At 42.3% G+C, this 19623-nt stretch overlaps 4 protein-coding genes across 6 annotated transcripts in view; 3 read left to right on the top strand and 1 right to left on the bottom strand.

Moving 5' to 3' along the window:
* LOC309848887 (uncharacterized protein) overlaps positions 1-2996 on the top strand; it is a gene marked incomplete at its 3' end in the record, with an annotated part of 34923 nt that extends 31927 nt beyond the window's left edge. Inside the window, exon 3 of the mRNA XM_082700930.1 lies at positions 2905-2996. Within this exon, the coding sequence (XP_082557056.1) occupies positions 2905-2996 (92 nt within the window). The remainder of the gene's footprint in view (positions 1-2904) is intronic.
* MTMR6 (myotubularin related protein 6) overlaps positions 1-19623 on the top strand; it is an 821484-nt gene that overhangs the window by 326219 nt on the left and 475642 nt on the right. The window lies entirely within an intron of this gene.
* LOC309848517 (ral guanine nucleotide dissociation stimulator-like) overlaps positions 1-19623 on the top strand; it is a 729203-nt gene that overhangs the window by 335795 nt on the left and 373785 nt on the right. The window lies entirely within an intron of this gene.
* LOC309848886 (uncharacterized protein) overlaps positions 5960-19623 on the bottom strand; it is a gene marked incomplete at both ends in the record, with an annotated part of 41294 nt that continues 27630 nt past the window's right edge. The window contains 3 exons of the mRNA XM_082700929.1: positions 5960-6400; positions 7819-7880; positions 12545-12722. Of these exons, the coding sequence (XP_082557055.1) occupies positions 5960-6400; positions 7819-7880; positions 12545-12722 (681 nt within the window). The remainder of the gene's footprint in view (positions 6401-7818; positions 7881-12544; positions 12723-19623) is intronic.

Raw genomic sequence — 19623 nt, 5'->3', positions numbered from 1 at the left:
ATTCTGCTAGTGAGGAAATGGAGCCAAGAAGGCTAGGTTGCTAGCCCTGGGTCATAGAGGTGATGTCCGACTCAGGGTCTGGTGCTGGGCCCCTCACTGGCTACCTCTGTCAGTGCTGCTGGTACAGCTGCCCAGGTTCCACTTAGCCTCGTGGCCCCGAAAGAAAACCTGGCCTGGGGGAGACATAGGGGAAATGAGAGCCCACCAAGGAGGCAACTGCATCAACTGCGGGCTGTGTCCTGGGAAGAGAGTACCATCATCGCCCAGAGGTGGAATTTGTTCTGGAAAGCAGACGCTGTCGGCTGGCCCTGGCATTGTAGCCTGTGGGCAAGGTCTTGGTCAGAGGAGAGTATCTGGCCACTGGCAAGGCAAAATAGGGCATCCATCTCACACACCAAAGGAGATTTGTGCCAGCTTTTCCCTTGCACAGAAATGGGGAAGCGAAGGAACGATTTCAGTAATAAGCATCCGGGCTTCAGGTATTACCAACAGAAGCCATAAAATGGGTGTTTGGATGAGTTATCAGGGCACAAAGAGGCAAAAACCCAATTTAGGAGATGATGTCAAGTGGAGTAAATCCAAACTAATTGGCGTGCTGAGCCTTAACCACTGTAAAGGGAAATCATAACAGATCTTCGTTAAAAAATATGCGGAAGATAAACAAGCTGACTTACCAGCTGGGGAAATCATGATTACTTTTCCAGAGAGCTGCAGTCAAGGCCTGTGCCTTCAGTGTACTGGATTTAATAAATATTTGCTCAGAGTCCTTAGGTTTTGCGTGTTTGTGATGCTCCCGAGCCTGTGGCGGGCTGTGGATGGGCTCAGCCTCAGGCGTCCCCTTGGCTGGTTAACACCCTGGTCTCGTATTCATATTGTTCGGCTTGAAAAAGTGAGTAAGGTCAGTGATGTTCAGGAGGAGCAGGGGTGAACGAGACATCTCTCACAGAAAGACATGGATTTGGGGGGCATGACTCCAGCCTTTCAAGGACAAGGTCACGGACAGGTCTTCTGGGCCCTCGTCAAATGCTGGGGTCAATGGAGGAAAGCCACTGCCAGAGATTCCCAAACCCCAGATTCATGTTTGATAACAGTCAGAGAGAAACCACTTTGCACGTCTGCTTAAAACCTCACTGTGTTCCATAAGAGGTTATGTTCTGGGTTGAAAGAGATACACCATTCTGTTCAGTCGTTGGCCCCGCCGTGGAGAGAACACTCAGAGGCAGGAGCTAGCAAGAAAGGTTCGCACGGGAGGGAAGAACAGCTCCCTTCCGGAATGCTGTCAAGTGTTCTGTTAAGGGTTTTCAGGACACTGTCCCCGGGTTGGGGGGTGGGGTGAGGGGTGTTAGGATTACCTTAAACTGACAGATGACAATGCCGCAGCTCAGAGAGGTTAAGTACCTTGTCCAAAGCGACACAGCCAACGATTAGCAGAGCTGGGATGGCGCTGATCCCTCCGCCCTTCTCCAGAGCAGGGGGGCTTCAGAGCCAAGTCACTGGGGAAACAGGCCCCATCCAGTCCTGGAGTTTTCTTCTTTATGGTGCTCTGCTTCTTTCCAGAGAAGGCAGAGTTTTGGAAGTTTGCTGTGATTCCCAGTGCTCCAAGAGAGTCCCTCGGACAAAGCGCAGGTACTGGTACATGCAGACATCAGTGTCACCAAGGGGTTGAGGCGAACCCCTAGCTCACTTCTTTCTTTTTTTTTTAAGATTTTATTTATTTATTTATTTATTTATTTATTTATTTGACAGAGAGAGAGATCACAAGTAGGCAGAGAGTCAGGCAGAGAGAGGAGGAAGCAGGCTCCCCACTGAGCAGAGAGCCTGACGGGGGTCTCCATCCCAATACCCCGAGATCATGACCCTAGCTGAAAGCAGAGCCTTTAACCCCCTGAGCGACCCAGGCACCCCCTATCATGCCTTTCTTATTGAGTGTCAAGATAGCTTAAGACTCATTTTAACAAAGTCTTTAAAAATACCCCACCTTTTGGAGACATATCAAATGGTAAGAAAAAATTATTAATCATACAAAATATCATCACATTGTACATCTAAATCCGTAATATTGCATAGTGAGAAGTAGAAATTACAACACATGCACAGAACAAAAAAGCTATTCGAGCCCCAAGTTCATGACTAAACAGTCATCTTGTCTATTCCATTTGCTCTATTGTTTGCTGCTGCCTTCCACAGCTATTTATTTTAATCCAGTCCTCTAAAGAGATATTAATAAACTTTAGAACTTCCGTTGTGCCCTTTGCCTCGACACAAGCAAAACAAGTTTATTTTCTTATGCTATGATAGATTGATTTTCCCATTATTCGAGTTTGCTTTTCATGAGGGGCATGGGAGGCACAGAATGTTGCAGAATGTACTATTTAGCCATTTAGGTTTCATCTGTATCTCCGGGACCACACCACATAGGCATGCTAATTAAATCGTGCGGCAATTTCAGAACAGAATTCTAACGAAGCCTCGACCAGAAGGAGGATGAGCGGCGGCTGTGGAGATGGAGACAGGGGTGGGGGGGGTAGGGTGGTCTCAGAAACAGAGGCAGGAGGTGGCGGAGGGGGCACAGACGGAGGAGGGGCCGTGAGGATGGAGAGGACACTGGGGACGACACTGCAGAGGGAAGGTGAAACTGTGATAAAGATCTGGGGATAATCTTACCACCTGCCCACCTTTCCAATCTCCTGCCCAATGAGCTGTGACCCACCCAGGGCTCTGATGGCTCTGCCCACCCCACTTCTGCAGGAAGGGGAAGTGGGCTCAGAGCTAAGCTTCCTCAAAGGGCTTCCTCAGCATCCAGTCAAGCCCAAATCCTCAGACCCTCTTTCCTACCAGCAAATCTGACAGCTTTCCACCCTAACTGCCTCCTGATAACTCCAGGCTCCCCTCCCCCATCTCCAGGGCCACTATCCCAGGGCTCCTTCCAGATGCATCCCACGCACCTCACCCCCATCAGCAGGAGGCCTGGGGAACGGGCACTGGGGTCCTTCTGACACCAGAGCTCCAGTATGTATGTTGGGTCTGTTCTGGGGACCAGAAATAAAGGAAGCTTTGAGGCCCCGGGAGGAGATCAGTTATTTGTGATGCTGAGGACAGGAAAAAATACCATGGGGAGTGCTTTCCGCTTGACCTTCCAGCCTGCCTGAGCCCCAAGAGGCTGCTACCCCCTTTAGAACTGCCCTGTGACTCATCTTTTGACCCTTCTGGTCCCCACTGTGCTCCCCGCTGGAGAGCTCAAGGGTACTTCCTGTCCTTACCATTCTCACTTGGAACTTCATCACAGGCTGCCTTGGGACATCTCTCATATTGTTCTTTTTAGCTTTTCCATGATGACTTTTCCCATGGGATGTTCAAAACTCTTTCCCATGGGATGTCTGATCTCCACTCCTTAGAGGAAAAGGAGCCCTGGGCACTGGGTGGCAGTCTGGGCATGCTGGGGGTGTGGCAATGATTGGGTCAGCCTGTTGCTTCCTGTCCTCTCCTGCGAAGTTAAGATGTACGGTAACAGAAGATACTGATGATAGAACTGCTTTTGTTTTGAGGAAGAAGAATTAGGCACTCTTTCAAAGATAATAGATTCAAAATCGTATTTTTCCTTAATTATTTGGACATTGCTTTAAACGTGAATTATCTCATTTTTGTAATCCTTTATGCCATTTTGCACAGTACACACTCATCAACCATAGGGAAGAATGGTGTTAACAGCATGAACATGGACACAGGAGTCCTTGGAAGGTGGGGGTAATGGTCCACAATGGCCAGAAGCTAGATATGTGTCATTTCCTCTCTGTCACTGCTCTTCAAGTACTTTAACTACTCAGAGTATCTCGTCCTTGTTCTGCAGATGTGACAAGTTGTTTCATGCAACCTCCTGTTACTGTCCCTTGGCACCAAAAAATAACGTATTCAGCTATCATATTATTCATTGAATATTTACTGGAAACCTACCACTCGGTGCAAGCACTAGGCCGGAAGCCTAAGTACAAAGTCATGAAATGCAGCTACAGGGGCACCTGGGTGGCTCAGTCATTAAGTGTCTGCCTTTGGATCAGGTCATGATCCCAGGATCCTGGGATCGAGACCCACACTGGGCTCTTTGCTCGATGGGATGCCTGGTTTTCCCTCTCCAACTCCCCTTGCTTGTGCTCCCTCTCCCATTATGTCTCTGTCAAATAAATAAATAAAATCTTAAAAAAAAAAAAAAAGAATGAAGTGCAGTTACAGCCACAAGCAGTGGTCCTTCCACCAGGGGTGACAACTAGCTCTGTGACATGGGTAAAGTGTCCCAGAAATGCTGCAGGTGTAGAAGAGGCCTCAGAGTGGGCAGCCCGGGGGCTGAACAGAGCATATGACTTGGGTCCTGAAAAATGAGTTAGTGATCTTTTAGGAGATAAAAATATTGCAGGCACAGGGAATAGTTCCGGCGAAGGCAGGAAGGCCCGCAAGAACCTGGCATATATGGAGAATAGCAGACTGTTCTGCTGAATGGGCCTTCAGCCCCACTGTGTGAGGTGGTGTGTAAACCTGTGTGAGTGTGTGTGTTGGAGGGGATGATAAGGCTGGAGAGGTGGTCAAGAATCTTTTAGTTTTTAAGATTTTATTTATTTATTTGACAGAGAGAGAGAGAGAAAGATTAACAGCAAGAGAGGGAATACAAGCAGGGGGAGTGGGAGAGGGAGAAGCAGGCTTCCCGCTGAGCAGGGAGCCCAATGCAGGACTCAATCCCAGGACCCTGGGATCATGATCTAAGCTGAAGGCAGACGCTTAACCAGAGCCACCCAGGCACTCTGAGGTAGTAAAGAATCTTGATGCCATGCCTCATTTATATTTTATCTGGAGGCTAAGGGGAACACAGCTGAGGTTTTTCAGCCTATGGAAATAAATGATTAGGGTTGGTTTTCGTCAGGTTGTTCTGGTGTAAAGAAAGAATTAGAAGGGTGTCAGTCCAGAGGCCAAGAAACCGGTCTCACCTCCACTTGCCTGCCAGTCTAGGCAAGAGAGCTGTACAGGCCTGGACTCTGGCAGAGTGATGCTTCAGAGAAAAACAGGAGAGAGAATTGATCGGATTCGAGGGTCAGGGAGAAAGAGCAGGAAGGAGAAATTGGGGGTGGGGGAGGGGAGAAGGAACACAGAGAGAGGGAGAATCTTAAGCAGGTTCCATGCCCAGCACGGAGCCCAATACAGGTTCTAATGTGGGGCTCAATCCCATGACCCTGAAATGATGACCGGAGCCAAAATCAAGAGTCCGACTCTTAAGGGACTGAGCCACCCCGGCACCCCGGGAAGGAGAATGTTTAAGCAACTCTAGGTAGGGTGTACTTACTGACATGAGGAATTTCTGTTTTCTAATGCAGGTAGAGAGGGTAGACTTCCATTTGCACCATAAATAAAACAGCCATTCATGTTTCCAACTTGTTAACACCAGCATACTATGAACCCCTTTCCTTGAAAATCACATGGTATCAATTTCATGCCGGTAGCAAAGTGCCCTAGTTGACAGACATCCTGCAGTTGCTCAAATCTTTTCTCCTCCACATTCTTTCTTCCACAACAGATTCCCTCTACATCAGCCCCCCCTAGTACCACAAGACACTGAGAGGAGTTCAGACTGAGGGCAAGCATGGAGCCATTCTGGGCTCTAGTGCAAGTCTGATTTCTATAAAAAGGCATTTAGAAAACAAGGAGCAATGTTGCCATTTTGCCTTTAATGGAAAAGTGGCTAGTGGTTACAGTAAAAAAAAAATCATTTTATTTTAAAAAAATCTCTACCAACTTCTAGGTAATCACTGGGTTTTCAGAAATACATGTATACTTGAAAAACAATAGTCTGTATAAAAATAAACTTTGAATGTGCAATTAAAAAGGGAGGTGCCCTGTCCTTTTCAGCTGCACAAATGCACAGTAAAAAGGAGGCAAGTTGGTGTGAGATGGGTTTACCCCCGTGCAGAGGGGGATTTCAAACAGACAGAGCCTGTTTGAAGCGCCTCTTGAGGTCTTGCATGTTGGGAGAGCGCGGCCGGGGAATGATGGAGGCCCTCCTCCTCTCCCCGCTGAGGCTGTGCAGCTTGCTCACCTCTTTACAGAGATGCTGAAACACATCACAGGCGTCCTCATAGTTTTCACTGGTGGAAATTTCAAGGAACAGGCTGCCGAGTTCATTGGCCAGTTGAATGCCATCATGCGTTTGCAACTGACAGGCATGGAGAAGGTCTCCCTTGTTGCCCATGATGATAACAGGGGCCCTAGAGTCAGGGTGGACCTTCCGGATGTGGTGGTAAAGGGGGCAGATGGACTGGTAGCTGTCGTAGTCTGTGATGGAGTAGACCAACAGAAAGCCCTCTGCCCACTGCACGCACTTGGACAGGGAATCAACTACTTGGGTCAGGTTGTCTTGGACCTGAGAAAGATCAAAATGAGTCTGGATCAAGGAAGCCCTCAGTGGGAGAGGACTCAAAATAACATAAGAAAAATGCTTGTAAAAACGCATTCAAAAGAGAAATCTTAAATACAGTTTGTAGATGCTACCTAACTTCTGCAGGAGGAGGCTTTGGATGCAGGAAGAGCAAGCTCCCTGCCTGGGTTATTTTATGGCTGTTGCCAATGCATTATTCTTAAACCCCCGCTTGGCGGATATTCTGTGGCAAGCCCTGGCTGACTGCAGAATGACTTCACTGAGAACTTTCAAAGAAGAATGGCACAATCTTTAGGGAACTGAAAATAAAACTTTGAAAATAAGCCAAGATAAATATCTTGGCTCTCCCATCAAAAAACTAAGCTCTAAGACCCTACACGAATCCATTTCCCTTTCAGTTTGTAGAATCTCTTAATCTAACACCTATTTCCTCTCCCAGGGCCTGAGCTTTGATAAAGGAAAGAGGCTGCATGAGGCTGGCTGAGGACTTTGAGGGGTGAAGAGCCCAAGCTCTGGAGAGAGTGTCCTGGGTGTGAACCTCTGTCAACCTTTTCCAGCTACTTGACTGTCGGCAAGTTTCTTAATCTTTCTAAGACTTAGTTATCTCGTGCATCAAACAGGAATAACAATGACAACACTTACCTTACAGGGCTATTAAGATTCAATACTACAATCCCAAGCACTTAGCATTGTGCCTGGCAGCTCTCACATCCATTCATCAAATATTTACTGAGACCTTACTCTGAACACAAGGCACTGTTACGGCGGCTGCCAGGAATGTACAGTAAATGCAACAGGCCCCCCACCCCCACCCTTTCACGGAGTTTGCATAAATATCGTGTTAGGTAGACATAAGTGCTGCAGAGGAAGAATAGAGCAGAGTCATCTAATGACAGGACTGGACTCAAGGGGTGTGTGTGGAATGGATGCTCAGAGCCAGCTGTCATCTCCGTGTGTTGAACTGGATGACTCTGGTCTGGTCCTTGTCATTAGAGTAACAAAACAGAGCTATCAGCGGCGAGATGGTCAAAGGGATGCTTCAGTCGAGATCTGGCTGGTACATGCCCAGTTAGTAAACAAGTATTTCAGTCTCTGTGGGCCACACAGCCTCTGTCACAGTGACTGAACACTGCCACTGGGGCTCACAGGCAGCCACGGAGGGGTTGCAAACGGAAGAATGCAGCCACGTTCCAGGGAGACTTGATTTATGAGAGAGGACAAAGATTGGGTTTGGAGCTGACCTCTGGTCAAGATCATGTCCATCACAATAAACATGAATCACATTATCTGATCTCCCAAGACTCACTTTAATCTTCCATCATAATAAGCAGGAGTTCCCAAGATGATGGTTTTAATGAAGAAAGGCTGATTGGTGTGGTTCTCTTCATATCCACCAACAATACTAAAGCCCCAACTTCCCAAGTAGCTTCTTCAAAAAACAATATCATGGCAGCTATGAAGGGCACTATCACAAACACAAAAGGTCAAGAAAAAATTAGTGGGGCGGCTTTTATCGCCTGTTCACCTTTGCTTCATTCCATCCTTACCCTTATCGCTGCTGGGAAACAAAAAAGGGCTATTTTATTTCCTTCTGAACACATTATTCTGACAGCCCATTTTCCAGCACAGACTCAGTCCTAAGTAGACTGGAATTTGTCCAACACTGTCCCGTCTTCTTTTCCCAAATGAACACACACACACACACACACACACACAGAGCTAAACACACCTGGTTACAAGTCACACCACAGAAAGTCGTATAAAATGGTTCTGTGCCTGCATTTTCTCTTTGCACTGTCAACAATGTCCTCAATTTGGATATCCATCTGTATCTACAGAGTTTGTATCTACAAAAAGGTGGTACACAAGGGATCTAGTCCTGCTAATCTCAGCACTCAAATAAAAGAAACATAGAAAATGTTCTCTCTTCTTCATCTATGTGAGGAGTTATTTGTTGTTTTTTCCTCCTTCACTTACAATGCACTCATTTTAAGGGAGATTGATTGACAAAATAGAGAACTCAATCTAGAAAACACTAATGAAAATCATCTTTCTTTCTCCATACAGCTTTTTTTTTTTTTTTTTTTTAACTTTTTTTAACCAGGGACTCTGAAATGCTTCAGTTAAAATGCCACTGTCAGTTGGCAAATGTGACATCAGAACTCAATTAATAAAAACTTAAAAATAGAAGAAAACCCCACCTAAGGGATACAGAAAAAATATCTCCTTGTAAGATCGAAGTATTTTTCATTTTTAGATGAAACTGGACCTAGTCATCTAAGGTAAGGTTTCCTGTTTTTAATCTATTAAAAAGACTTCTTAATAAAGCCAATTCTGTAAGCGATATATGAAATGTTAGAACTTTTAATCTGGTCCAGTTTCTTAGCTCACCAATAAGAAAGGACTTTTATTTTTTTTTTTTAAGATTTTATTTATTTATTTGACAGAGGGAGATCACAAGTAGGCAGAGAGGCAGGCAGAAAGAGAGAGAGGAAGAAGCAGGCTCCCCGCTGAGCAGAGAGCCCGATGCGGGACTCGATCCCAGGACCCTGAGATCATGACCTGAGCCGAAGGCAGCAGCTTAACCCACTGAGCCACCCAGGCGCCCAAGAAAGGACTTTTAAAAAGTCTTCTGGCATAGAGCAGGGTCCCAGGGTCCCCTGGTATTTTAGAGATGATATAGGTTATTTTCATTATTCTGAATCTTCTGCAAAAAACAAACAACAAAACAGCACAACACAAAATAAATAATTGTTTTGTCTGGTACACCACCAGCCAACTGCAGAGAAAGACCCTCCCTTTTGAGAAAGAGCAGAGCTGCTACCCTGTGTGGTGTGCGACCTGCTGGAAAGAGCCGCCGGTACCCACAGAGCAGTGGCCCTCCCAATACCTGGTTGTGTATACCGGTCTGCACACAACACACGAACCCCAGGAGTCCACAGAATAGTGACCTTAGACTGAGAGACACTCTTTCGATACAGGCAGACCCCCCAAATAGATTTCATTATCCCGTGTACTGTTCATCTGAAATATCATTGTTCTTCGTGATTCACCTGAAAATGCTCCGAACACAAGCGGTAAAGAGCTTACTTCAGAGCTGGCCCGGAACACCAGGTAACAAGAACTAAAGGAGCGCCAGCACGGCCTGGCCACCAGCAGTGGTGTGCGCACGCTCAGCCCCTGCTCGGCCGAGGAGACCACTTCTCCCCCACTGGTGTGGGACCGGGCCTTTCTGACATGCTGGGTTTCAAGTGACAGGTCAGTGTATCAGGCTGAGTACTCCAGAGGATAAATGAGTTCCCTCTGCTGGCTGACCCCTCACCATTAGGTAGAACGGCCATGGTTTCATAGCAACCATTCCAATCTATGCCTACAGGGCCCTGAGATACAAATTCTGTTACTGTTTCAGGCCTTTTTGGTCTTTTTCACTACGACAAGGACAAGTCAGTAAGTTAGATGATAGACAAATGAATTCCATTCATCCTGGTTTTTTCTGCTATTCTTTACGTGAAAGTACTTTTAATACATATATATATATATTAAAAGTATATATATATATATAAAGTGATATATATATATATCACATAGCACTATACAAATGCTAGTTATTACAAATTACATCCGAATGAAGCTTGATGTCTCAGAAACTGGCATTCTTATTGTTTATTTTTATTTAAAAAAATCAGTCATTTTCCTACTTGGCTCAGAATCAGAATGTTTCATCATAGTTCAGTTTTAGGATTCCTCTAAAGTGATCTAGAAACAAAGACAGTAATACACATTCTTCCAACTTCAATACTGAAGTATATACAACACTCATCAGGAGCTGAAACACTTTCATGACCAGACAATGACCAACTACAGAATGTCCTGGTGGGTGACAGTCCCGAAGGTGGTGAGAAGACCTACTCTCGGACACCAATGATTTGGCTGAAAGAGTCTCTCATGTCCAATAAAAACTGAGTTTTAACATCCTGCTTTTTTAGAGAGAGTTAACAAGATTAAGAAAAGGGTTTTAGAAAAGCTTCTCAAAAGGCCCCACACTTTGACCTGTTTTTTTCTGGTGAAAAATGCACACGAAGTCTAAGCATGTACACGTGTGGTAAATGACAGCTTTTCTAAAGCAAGAGCATGAACATCCAAATCTCATGGCTGGTCCACTTGAGAACCTTCTTAATAGTCATGGACAGAATGGCTTTATTCATTTTTATAAACAGATACACCAAGTCTTTTTAGCTTAGTTCTTACTATTAAATTTACCTTTAATAAGGTAAATGGTTTATTTTTTAAGAATGTTTTAATTTTTTAAAAATTTTTAAAAAAATCTTTTTTACAAACTCATGGCCCAGAGATCAAGACCTGAGCTGAGATCCAGAGTTGGATGCTTAACCAACTGAGCCACCTAGATGTCCCTTAAATTTATCTTTTAAAATATAATAACCTAAGAAAAAAAATACCCTTTTCTTCTATAACTTGATATGCCATTGCCACTTTCATCTGTGACAAGGACCTTCCCCCCTCACACCCTGGACGAATGAATTTACTGTGTTCCATACTGAGAAATGTTGTCACTACAATTATTCCATGAAACTGCTGAAACGCTGTCAGTACCTTGGAAGCCCAAGCCACATGACCCACAACAGGGACCAGCTGGAGTCCTACTCTTTCTCGCTGAAGGTGCCTGGCTGCTCTTCGGTAGCCTGGGCTGCCTCCTCGACAATATGGACCTCAAATGCCTTCAGGACAACAGCAGGGGACGGCGCTGGCTTTTAGCATTGCCATGGCCTCACTGTGACTTCAATTGGTCAAATCAATGCCATTGATATTCAGCAATATATCACCTGTCCAAAGGAATAAACAAGAAAATGAGATGAGCTCCCAAGTCATTATCTTCCCTATACATCCTGTTATTTGTAATTTTTTCACATCTCTGTCATTCTTACTATATCAAGGGAAAAATCCAATTCATGGAAAATATTCCAAAACAACTCAAAACTTTAAGATAATTTCATCATATATAGGAAAAAATGTGGCTTGAGGCACTGTGATTCAACTGGAAGTCCAAGTCATTAGACCTCATTTTGCTAATGTGCAGGACCTGGGCATGTTCATTTCTCTTCTTTGGGCTTCAGTAATTTCTATAGTTCTTTCCTGCTCAAAAATTATTTGATCTTTTGCTCTTAGATATGAATTTTTAACATATCCTGTTTTAGAGTTACACAGTTTTATAGATAAAGATAGTCCTACAGAGTTTGCTCAGTGTGAATGTATCGGAATACTTAAAGAGAAGAGATCCTTGGGTCTACACAAAGAAATGAAACTTGTGATTTGAGCATCTTTTGCTTAAGGAAGAAAAAAAAGTGCTTGTTGCCCTGCCAAGAAAAAAAAAAAAAAAAAAAAAAAAGGGCAACGAGGATTATATAAAAGGTTAGGAAGGAAAAGATGAGTGTTCTATTTTTTAGAGGGTTTTTTCCAACATGAAATAATGCAATGATCCAAATAAACATTAGAAAATAACGGAAAGGGTACCTGGATGGCTCAGTGGGTTAAAGCCTCTGCCTGCAGCTCAGGTCATGATCCCAGGTCCTAAGATCAGGCTCTGCTCAGCCGGAAGCCTGCTTCCCCCCCAACCCCTCGCCTGCCTCTCTGCCAACTTGTAATCTCTATCTCTGAAATAAATAAATAAAATCTTTTTTAAAAAAGAACAGAAACATCATCAAACTGCAGCAATTTTCCTTCCCATCAGGCATTTTTCTAACCTTACAGAGAGGCTTTACACTTATATATGGAAGGGACATTTAAAAAAAATTTTTTTAAGATTTTATTTATTTATTTGATAGAGAGAGATCACAAGTAGATGGAGAGGCAGGTAGAGAGAGAGAGAGAGATGGAAGCAGGCTCCCTGCTGAGCAGAGAGCCCGATGCGGGACTCGATCCCAGGACCTTGAGATCATGACCTGAGCCGAAGGCAGCAGCTTAACCCACTGAGCCACCCAGGTGCCCTAAAATATTTTTTAAAAATCATATTTAATAGAAAATTTGGGGAATATTTGTTATTTTTTCAAACATGAGTTGCATGCAGGGAGAAGATGGGAAGAGTTTCACTGTTCCCAGCCCTTCCTATCTTACCTCTTTTGATGCGGCCATCACGTGCCAGACAGCCATGAGCTGGCACACTGGTTACAAAGATGGGCAGTTCACCACTCTTGCTTCCTCTGCCCCCTGCCACTGTCATTCCCAGGGACTCATGTGGTTCCTTCTTTACATTAATGTGTTTTTCTTGGCATGTAACACACTGGGTAAGATCCTAACAATTGAGAAGAAAATTTATTGGAAAATAAATAATACATAGCTGAAATAAAGTAAGGAAACTGAAGGAAAAAATACCATGGCAATGATAAAGTCACTGTTAAAATCAATTACTGTAGAAATAATACACAGTTCTTCATGGTACAAAATGACACCGAACACTGGGGATCACAATGTCAGACTTTGGACGGCTGTATTTTCATATGACTATGTATGGAACAGAAAAAACTCAAGACTGTTGATATATGGAAGTCAAAATAGGGCCAATTCTACAAAAGTAAATAATGCATTTGAGTTTTAAGATTCTGAAGACAAGCTAATCAATTTTATTTCTCTCTCTCTCCTCTATTCTTTGAAAGAAATGTTGACAGAATAGTACAAAAGTAAAGTGCAGATTTTGTTAACTGACAGAAAAAAGCTATAGATCTATCTTCTGTTTCTTACTTATGAGAATGCTCGGTCATGAAACGGGTGCAAACTGATCTTCACAACCTTTACAGAAAGCTATAAGGATATGAAATAACTGAATTTTTGAAAAAGTTAAGGAAGAGAAAAAATTTCAAACAAACTGTTTCTCAGGAAAAAGCAATTTTTACCGATATTTATTGTTTCTATTTATTACCAATATTTATTGACATTCCTAGAAGAAAAGCAAAATTTAAAACATCACCTTTTTAAAATTAGAATGCTATAAAAAACAAGGTATACCTATGCAATATTAATATTAAAATAGCAATAGTAACTAACATTTATTGAAGATTTACTATGTGTAAAGCAAATGGCTTCACATGTATTATTTCATTTTAATGGTTTCATTAAATTTCATTACAATGGTCCTGAGTGTAAATCCTATGGTTGGCCCCATTTTATAAACAAGGGAATAGCCTTATTAGAAAGGTCATGTAATTTGCTCCAAATTATATTGCTATGCATGATCACACTGGGATTTGAAGTGATTCAAGTTAAAAAAAATACACATATATACACTTAGTGTATATACATAAACATGTATTCATATGTAGTTGTGTATGTTCATACAGCATGATGCTATATGCATCCACACTACAAGGGTGCTATCCCATTAAGTGTAATAATGGAAGCTAATATCTCAAAAGGTTCCTTAACGCATATACTATAAGAGCATACTGTAGATAACAAGATAACTATTACCACGACTAACAATATCAACAGTAGAACTAGATGAATTCTTTTGCTAGAACTGTAACATTTCCTTTAGTGACACTGCTTCAGAGCGGACAGGTACGATGTGTCAGTCAAGCCCTGGACCTGCAGGGTTGTCTGCTCTTCTCTGCTCCTGAAACCCACACTCTGAAATTTTCTTGAGGGCACTACTTAAATAGCCTAGAGTTCCTTGAATTTTTACCTCATAGAAAACCTGTAAACGTCTACAGGTGGTATCATAGTATATGACATCTATGTTCGCATCCTTCAAAACTGGGCAAGACCCACGTTATTATGAAGACAATCCAGGTAAACTCAGCTGGGAGCATACTGACTTCAACGCTCGTGTCTGTCAGGTTTTGAGTCAATCAGAGGTGGTTGTTTTATTCCTCGATATGGCTGAGATGTATGCATTTTAGCCAAACTTCACAGATTACTCTTGGTATACTTCATGGAAACTTCTAAGGGCTTAACACTGTATGAATGTTTCCAAGCAGCTACGCAGAGGCTTAGTAATAGAATAATGTGTGCTTTAATTTTTAACAATGATTATCCTCTGAACAGGTTGTTTTGATGAATTTGTATTTGTTTTCCCTAGGAGACCGTTATTTTTTTAAATTAGGATTTGACATCACAAATGCTGTATGTTAATGGTAAATTGTTAAATTAATGCTTAAAATTACATTTCATGTGGCTGTTCTAACAATCAGGTTTACAGAGCACCTAGAGTAAGAATTTAGCATTGTTATTGAAAACACCACCACTTAAAATTAAGGAATAGAAACTAGTAAAAAGAAAAATATATGTGCCCCAAACAAACAAAAGGACATAAATAGTCCTCTATATGGATGCTGAAATGGTTAAGTAGTTCTTAAAACAGTCTTAAAATTGTAGTGTTGTCTTTGAGCACCCATATTTCAACTTTCTGTAGAATTCATGGATTCAGTTACCAACTTTTGCCTTAATTATGATTCTTTAGGAAAATGTATATATATGTAACTTGTAAAGCAAGGACCAGCGATATGAACAACTCCTATTCAAATTCCTTTTTGAAACAATAACTGCTTTTCGTAGTCATCATTGTGAAAGCAAAATTATCGGTTCCCTTCACACATTTTGTATTCTGTTCAAAAATAAGAATAAGTTTGTGCTTATAATTTCTTAAAAGTTTTAACTGACCAACGACCAGTGACAAGTCTATACTTCAGCTCAGAATACCAGATAAACCTGATGGGCCAAAAATACTTGTGCCTTTAAATGATGCTTCCTTGGGCTCCTGTGACATTACAGAGTTATTCTCTCAAATTGTACTTACATTAAGAAGCCACTTTAAGCTAAACATGCGTTTCTCAAGTCATTCTCCTTAAGTAAAATTAAATTGCTTTGCTAAATAAAAACTTATTTACTGGTCTACTTAAAAACTATAGGAAGTAAAAACAAACAGACAAAAAACTATAGGAAGTTTCCTATGTGTGATTTTCACACAGTTGGTAAATAGCATCGTTTTAAAAATTCTGGCCTATCACAAGTTGAGTTCTGATGAAAGATCAAATGAAGTAAATAATACTGAGAACACAGTAAAGTGCCACTGTTTTTTGATTTCTACTGATTTCTGCATCTAAAGTGAGACAGCATCAGAATTTTTGGCACAGATAAATGACCTAGGAATATATTTTAAAAGCGCTTAAATATGAAAGATGCAGCAAAAAGCTCAACATTCGGGAATTTAAAATGATCTAGGGTAGTATTCCTATGAACTGTAACATAAAAAGAAATGCTTTATGTGTTTTGCATGTACGTATCAGAAAGTATGATTTATGCTTCATATTCACATAGGGAATTCTGTTGTTGTAGGCAAACTGCCCAACTGCTAAGTATGGACTTGTTGGTCATTGTCTTTTTTTCAGTTACATAACCTCCTGTTACAACTGAATGAGCAAACCAAGATAAATCCCACTTTCAAGCAGGACCAAATAAAGAAGTCTTTCTAGAAGATCAAACACTTCTCATCAATCTGGCAGAGGGACCTTCTTACTAAGAAACCACCCCTACTGGCTGAGGAACAGACTGTACAGGGACTCTCAAGGTAGCCAAACACACATTCCACACCCCCAAACACCTTGTGTTCACCTTTTCCAACAGAGTAACAGCACTCATTTAAATCTTACCAGTTTGTAACAAGGATTCCCTGAGGGCAGATGAATGAAAACATGCAAACTCGAGGCCTCACCTTGTGTGAACTGGGACTGTTGTGGTACAGCCGCTGTGCATGGTGCTGGCTGCTACTCTGAGCTCCTGCGTCCTGGACAGGGTTACCAGGCTGGGATTTTTCCAGCCTAGCAATTGTTAAATCCACCCTCTCGCCACTAGCCTGGAGAAAACACACATATATAACCACCAGTCATTAATGATGCTTCTCACTTAAAAAAATTATAGGGAGGGTCATTTTCAATGCACTTATCATGGCTGTATCAGAGCCTCACCTGAGTAGGGACTGCAGGCCCCTGTTGGGGGTGGGGCAGACGAGGGAGTTCATTTCAGGAGCTAATACTTTAAAACTTCTGTAGGTAAAAGAGCCACACACAGACCTCTTGGGTAAGCCTTCCCTAACCCTGGAAATACCAAGGACATAACCAAAGCAAAGCCTAGGTTCTGATCTCCCCATGATTTCTTGAAGGGTAACTGTATTTTTATACTTCCCTCCCCTGCAAAACTGGCCTTGGCACTGAGAGAAAGAGAGCAAAGAAGATTAAAGGATGAACGGATTCCAAACTGGATTACAATTCTTTGTGATTTCTGAAATAAATTCCAAGATGGCTACTTTGAGAGTGATAATCAATGAAACTACGTGTAGCTCTGTTTCCACACACTACAGCTTTGAATCGAAAATAGGGATCAGCTTAAACAGTCCTGAAAAGAATGATAACAAAGGTCCTGTAAATCAGGATTAGTATTTATATACATTACAAATTGTGTGCGTAATTTTAGAGGTGATGACAACCACGTTGAATTTAGAGGTCCATTATCTGTATTTATAGATCTAGATCTGAAACACAGATTCACATCTATTACACTTTTTAAAGCTATTTTATCTTTGCTTTTAATGTACAGGCCTGGTCTACTTGATGCTGATTCTTGGTCATGACTACAACTTTCCAAGTTTACTATCATTTCTATGGGAAAATTTGACAGCCTGCTTTCAAGAAGGTGTGGTGGAAAGTAGAACCCTCCCCCATGACTGCAGTCAGTAATGTTAAGAAAGCACTCCAGTTTCAGTTCTCAAGTTGGAAAAGGAGTGAAAACCATAATTTTAAAAAAAGATTTTATTTATTTGAGAGTGAAAGCGAGAGAGCAGGGTGGTGGGGCAAAGGAAGAGGGAGAAGCCGACTCCTTGCAGGGCAGAGAGCCCGATGTAGGATCTGAGCCAAAGGCAGATGCTGAACCGCGGAGCCAAAACATTAAGATGTTTTTCACAAAGAAACAAATTGAGCAATATATTATATTTGGTATCATATATAAGTATCTGTATCCAATTTTTTTAAACATCTAGTCTGGGACAAGAGACCAATGCCTGAATCTCCCTCCTAATGCAAGATGGCTACGGGTGTGTGTGTTCCCATAGTTATAATGAACCAAAAATTTGTGAAAAAGAGTAACTTAAATGGGATTTAAATTTGGGTTTTCTTACACAGTAGCTTAAATCATTGTAACTCAATTCTGTTTACTATATACATTTCTCAGTGACTATCAACCTACCTTAATTCCTGATCCTTGATTATGTTACTGCTTGGTTTCCTTTATGTCAAAGTGTTTTCTTGTGCTTACTTAAAACAGAACAAAACAAAACACCATACACATCTTTGTTTCACCCCTATCTCTGTAGGAGATACACATAACATTAAATGCTCTGGTAGGTTATAGAACCAGAAGGTCTGTTCTGGATGATTTTCTACTTTTTCTATCTTATTTAAAAAAAAAAAAAAAATTAAAGCTGTTTTCTTTTTTAAAAGATTTATTTATTTATTTATTTATTTGACAGAAAGCAAGAGAAAGAACACAAGCAGGGGGAGTGGGAGAGGGAGAAGCAGATTCCTGGCTGAGCAGAGAGCCCCGATGTGAGACTAGATGCCAGGACCCTGGGATCATGCCTGAGCTGAAGGCAGATGCTTAATGACTGAGCCACCCAGGTGCCCCTCTACTTTACCTATTTTAATGCTCTTATTGAAAAATTTTTTTCTCTAATAATAACCATCTTTACTTCACAGGGCTACTGTAAGAACACAAGTTATGATGTGTCTGAAATGCTCTGAATGCTTTATAAAAAAGGCACTATAGAGATAATGAGTTATTCTCAATAAAAGTTGACTTTCCCCACTTGTATGGAGCTGAAGCAGAGAGTGAAAGTTACAAAAGCAGAGAAGTCACAACTTTGGAACCACAGCTCCTTCAAGCTTTGCTTGTCTCACCTGTTAAATGTGGACATAAACGTGTTTTTTATGTGTGGGCTTAGGTGGAGCCCATGGAGCAAATGAAAAACCCATGTGCAAAAATAGAGCCTTCACTCTATAAAGAGCAAGGCTAAATGTTCACAGGGATACAGTTTTCCGGACAGGATTTTATCTGTAATGATAAAATCATCTCTTGTGCATTTTGAAGGATTTGGGGAGCCGTGTTTGATTTCCCCCATGAAATATCAAATATCCCTCAGGTTCTCATGTGACGAAAACATCGACATAAAGGCTGAGCACGTGGAATGAATATCCGCGTGTACCTGAATGATCTGGGCGGCAAGCTCAGGGGTTCCGAGCTTCAGGTCGTGTCCATTGATGGCGAGCACTCGGTCGTTGCTGCTCAGCCTTCCATCCTGTGCAGCCAGGCCCCCTTCCAACAGATCAAGGATAAAAACTCCTGGCTCATCGGTCCTTCGAATGAATTTAATGCCAAGTTGTTCACCAGAGTCCTGTTTGTGAAGGACCACGTGGAAGACCTCTTCCCGGGAAGAGCTACAGTTGAAGTGGTTGTAGGTCCGGCCCCCAAAGCACCGCTCTCCAGCACGCTTAGGTGCAGCGTGGAACAGGGCTGGCAAAGGGCGGCTCTGGCATAGTAGTGAGACACATTGCTGGTGTTACAGTTGTTGACCTGGAAGAAAAGAATTATGACCGAGGTGGGACAATCTTTTATCCTCTCAACTGGTAAACATTTATATGCCATTTCCAAAAGAAACTGACTTTGGAAAATGACATACAGTCATTATTTACAAAGAAAAGCCCTCTGAAGATGTTTTAAAATGCACAGTTCCTAAGCTTCACTCACAATGACTAGCACGAAGTAGAGAATGGCAGTTAGGATCTCAGGCTTCAGCGAGGGTGCTGAATCAGAGTCCCTGGTCCTGCCAGTAGCGGGATGTCTGAGGGTGTCCCCTGAGTGGTGAGATGGGTTTACTCTCCGCTTCACGGGACCAGGAGGAGAATGCAGAGACAGCAGCAGCATGTGGCAAGTGCCAACAAAATACTAGTTCTAGTTGAACAGAAACTGAAGATCTACTGGATTGATGTGGCTTTTCCAAATGAAAAACACTTACGCTGGAAAAAATACACCAAGTTTTAATCTAAGAAAAGGGACACAGTCCAGATACACAATCTGATCTCAGATCAGTCATTTTTACTTTAAAGAAAAGCAGGTAATTACAGTTTCACTCTGTTGAGCACTCAAGTGTA

This window comes from Mustela nivalis, assembly GCF_964662115.1.
Source record: "Mustela nivalis genome assembly, chromosome: 15".
Taxonomy (NCBI): domain Eukaryota; kingdom Metazoa; phylum Chordata; class Mammalia; order Carnivora; family Mustelidae; genus Mustela; species Mustela nivalis.
Note: the sequence above shows the minus strand (reverse complement) of the source record. Positions and strands in the feature narration are given on the sequence as shown.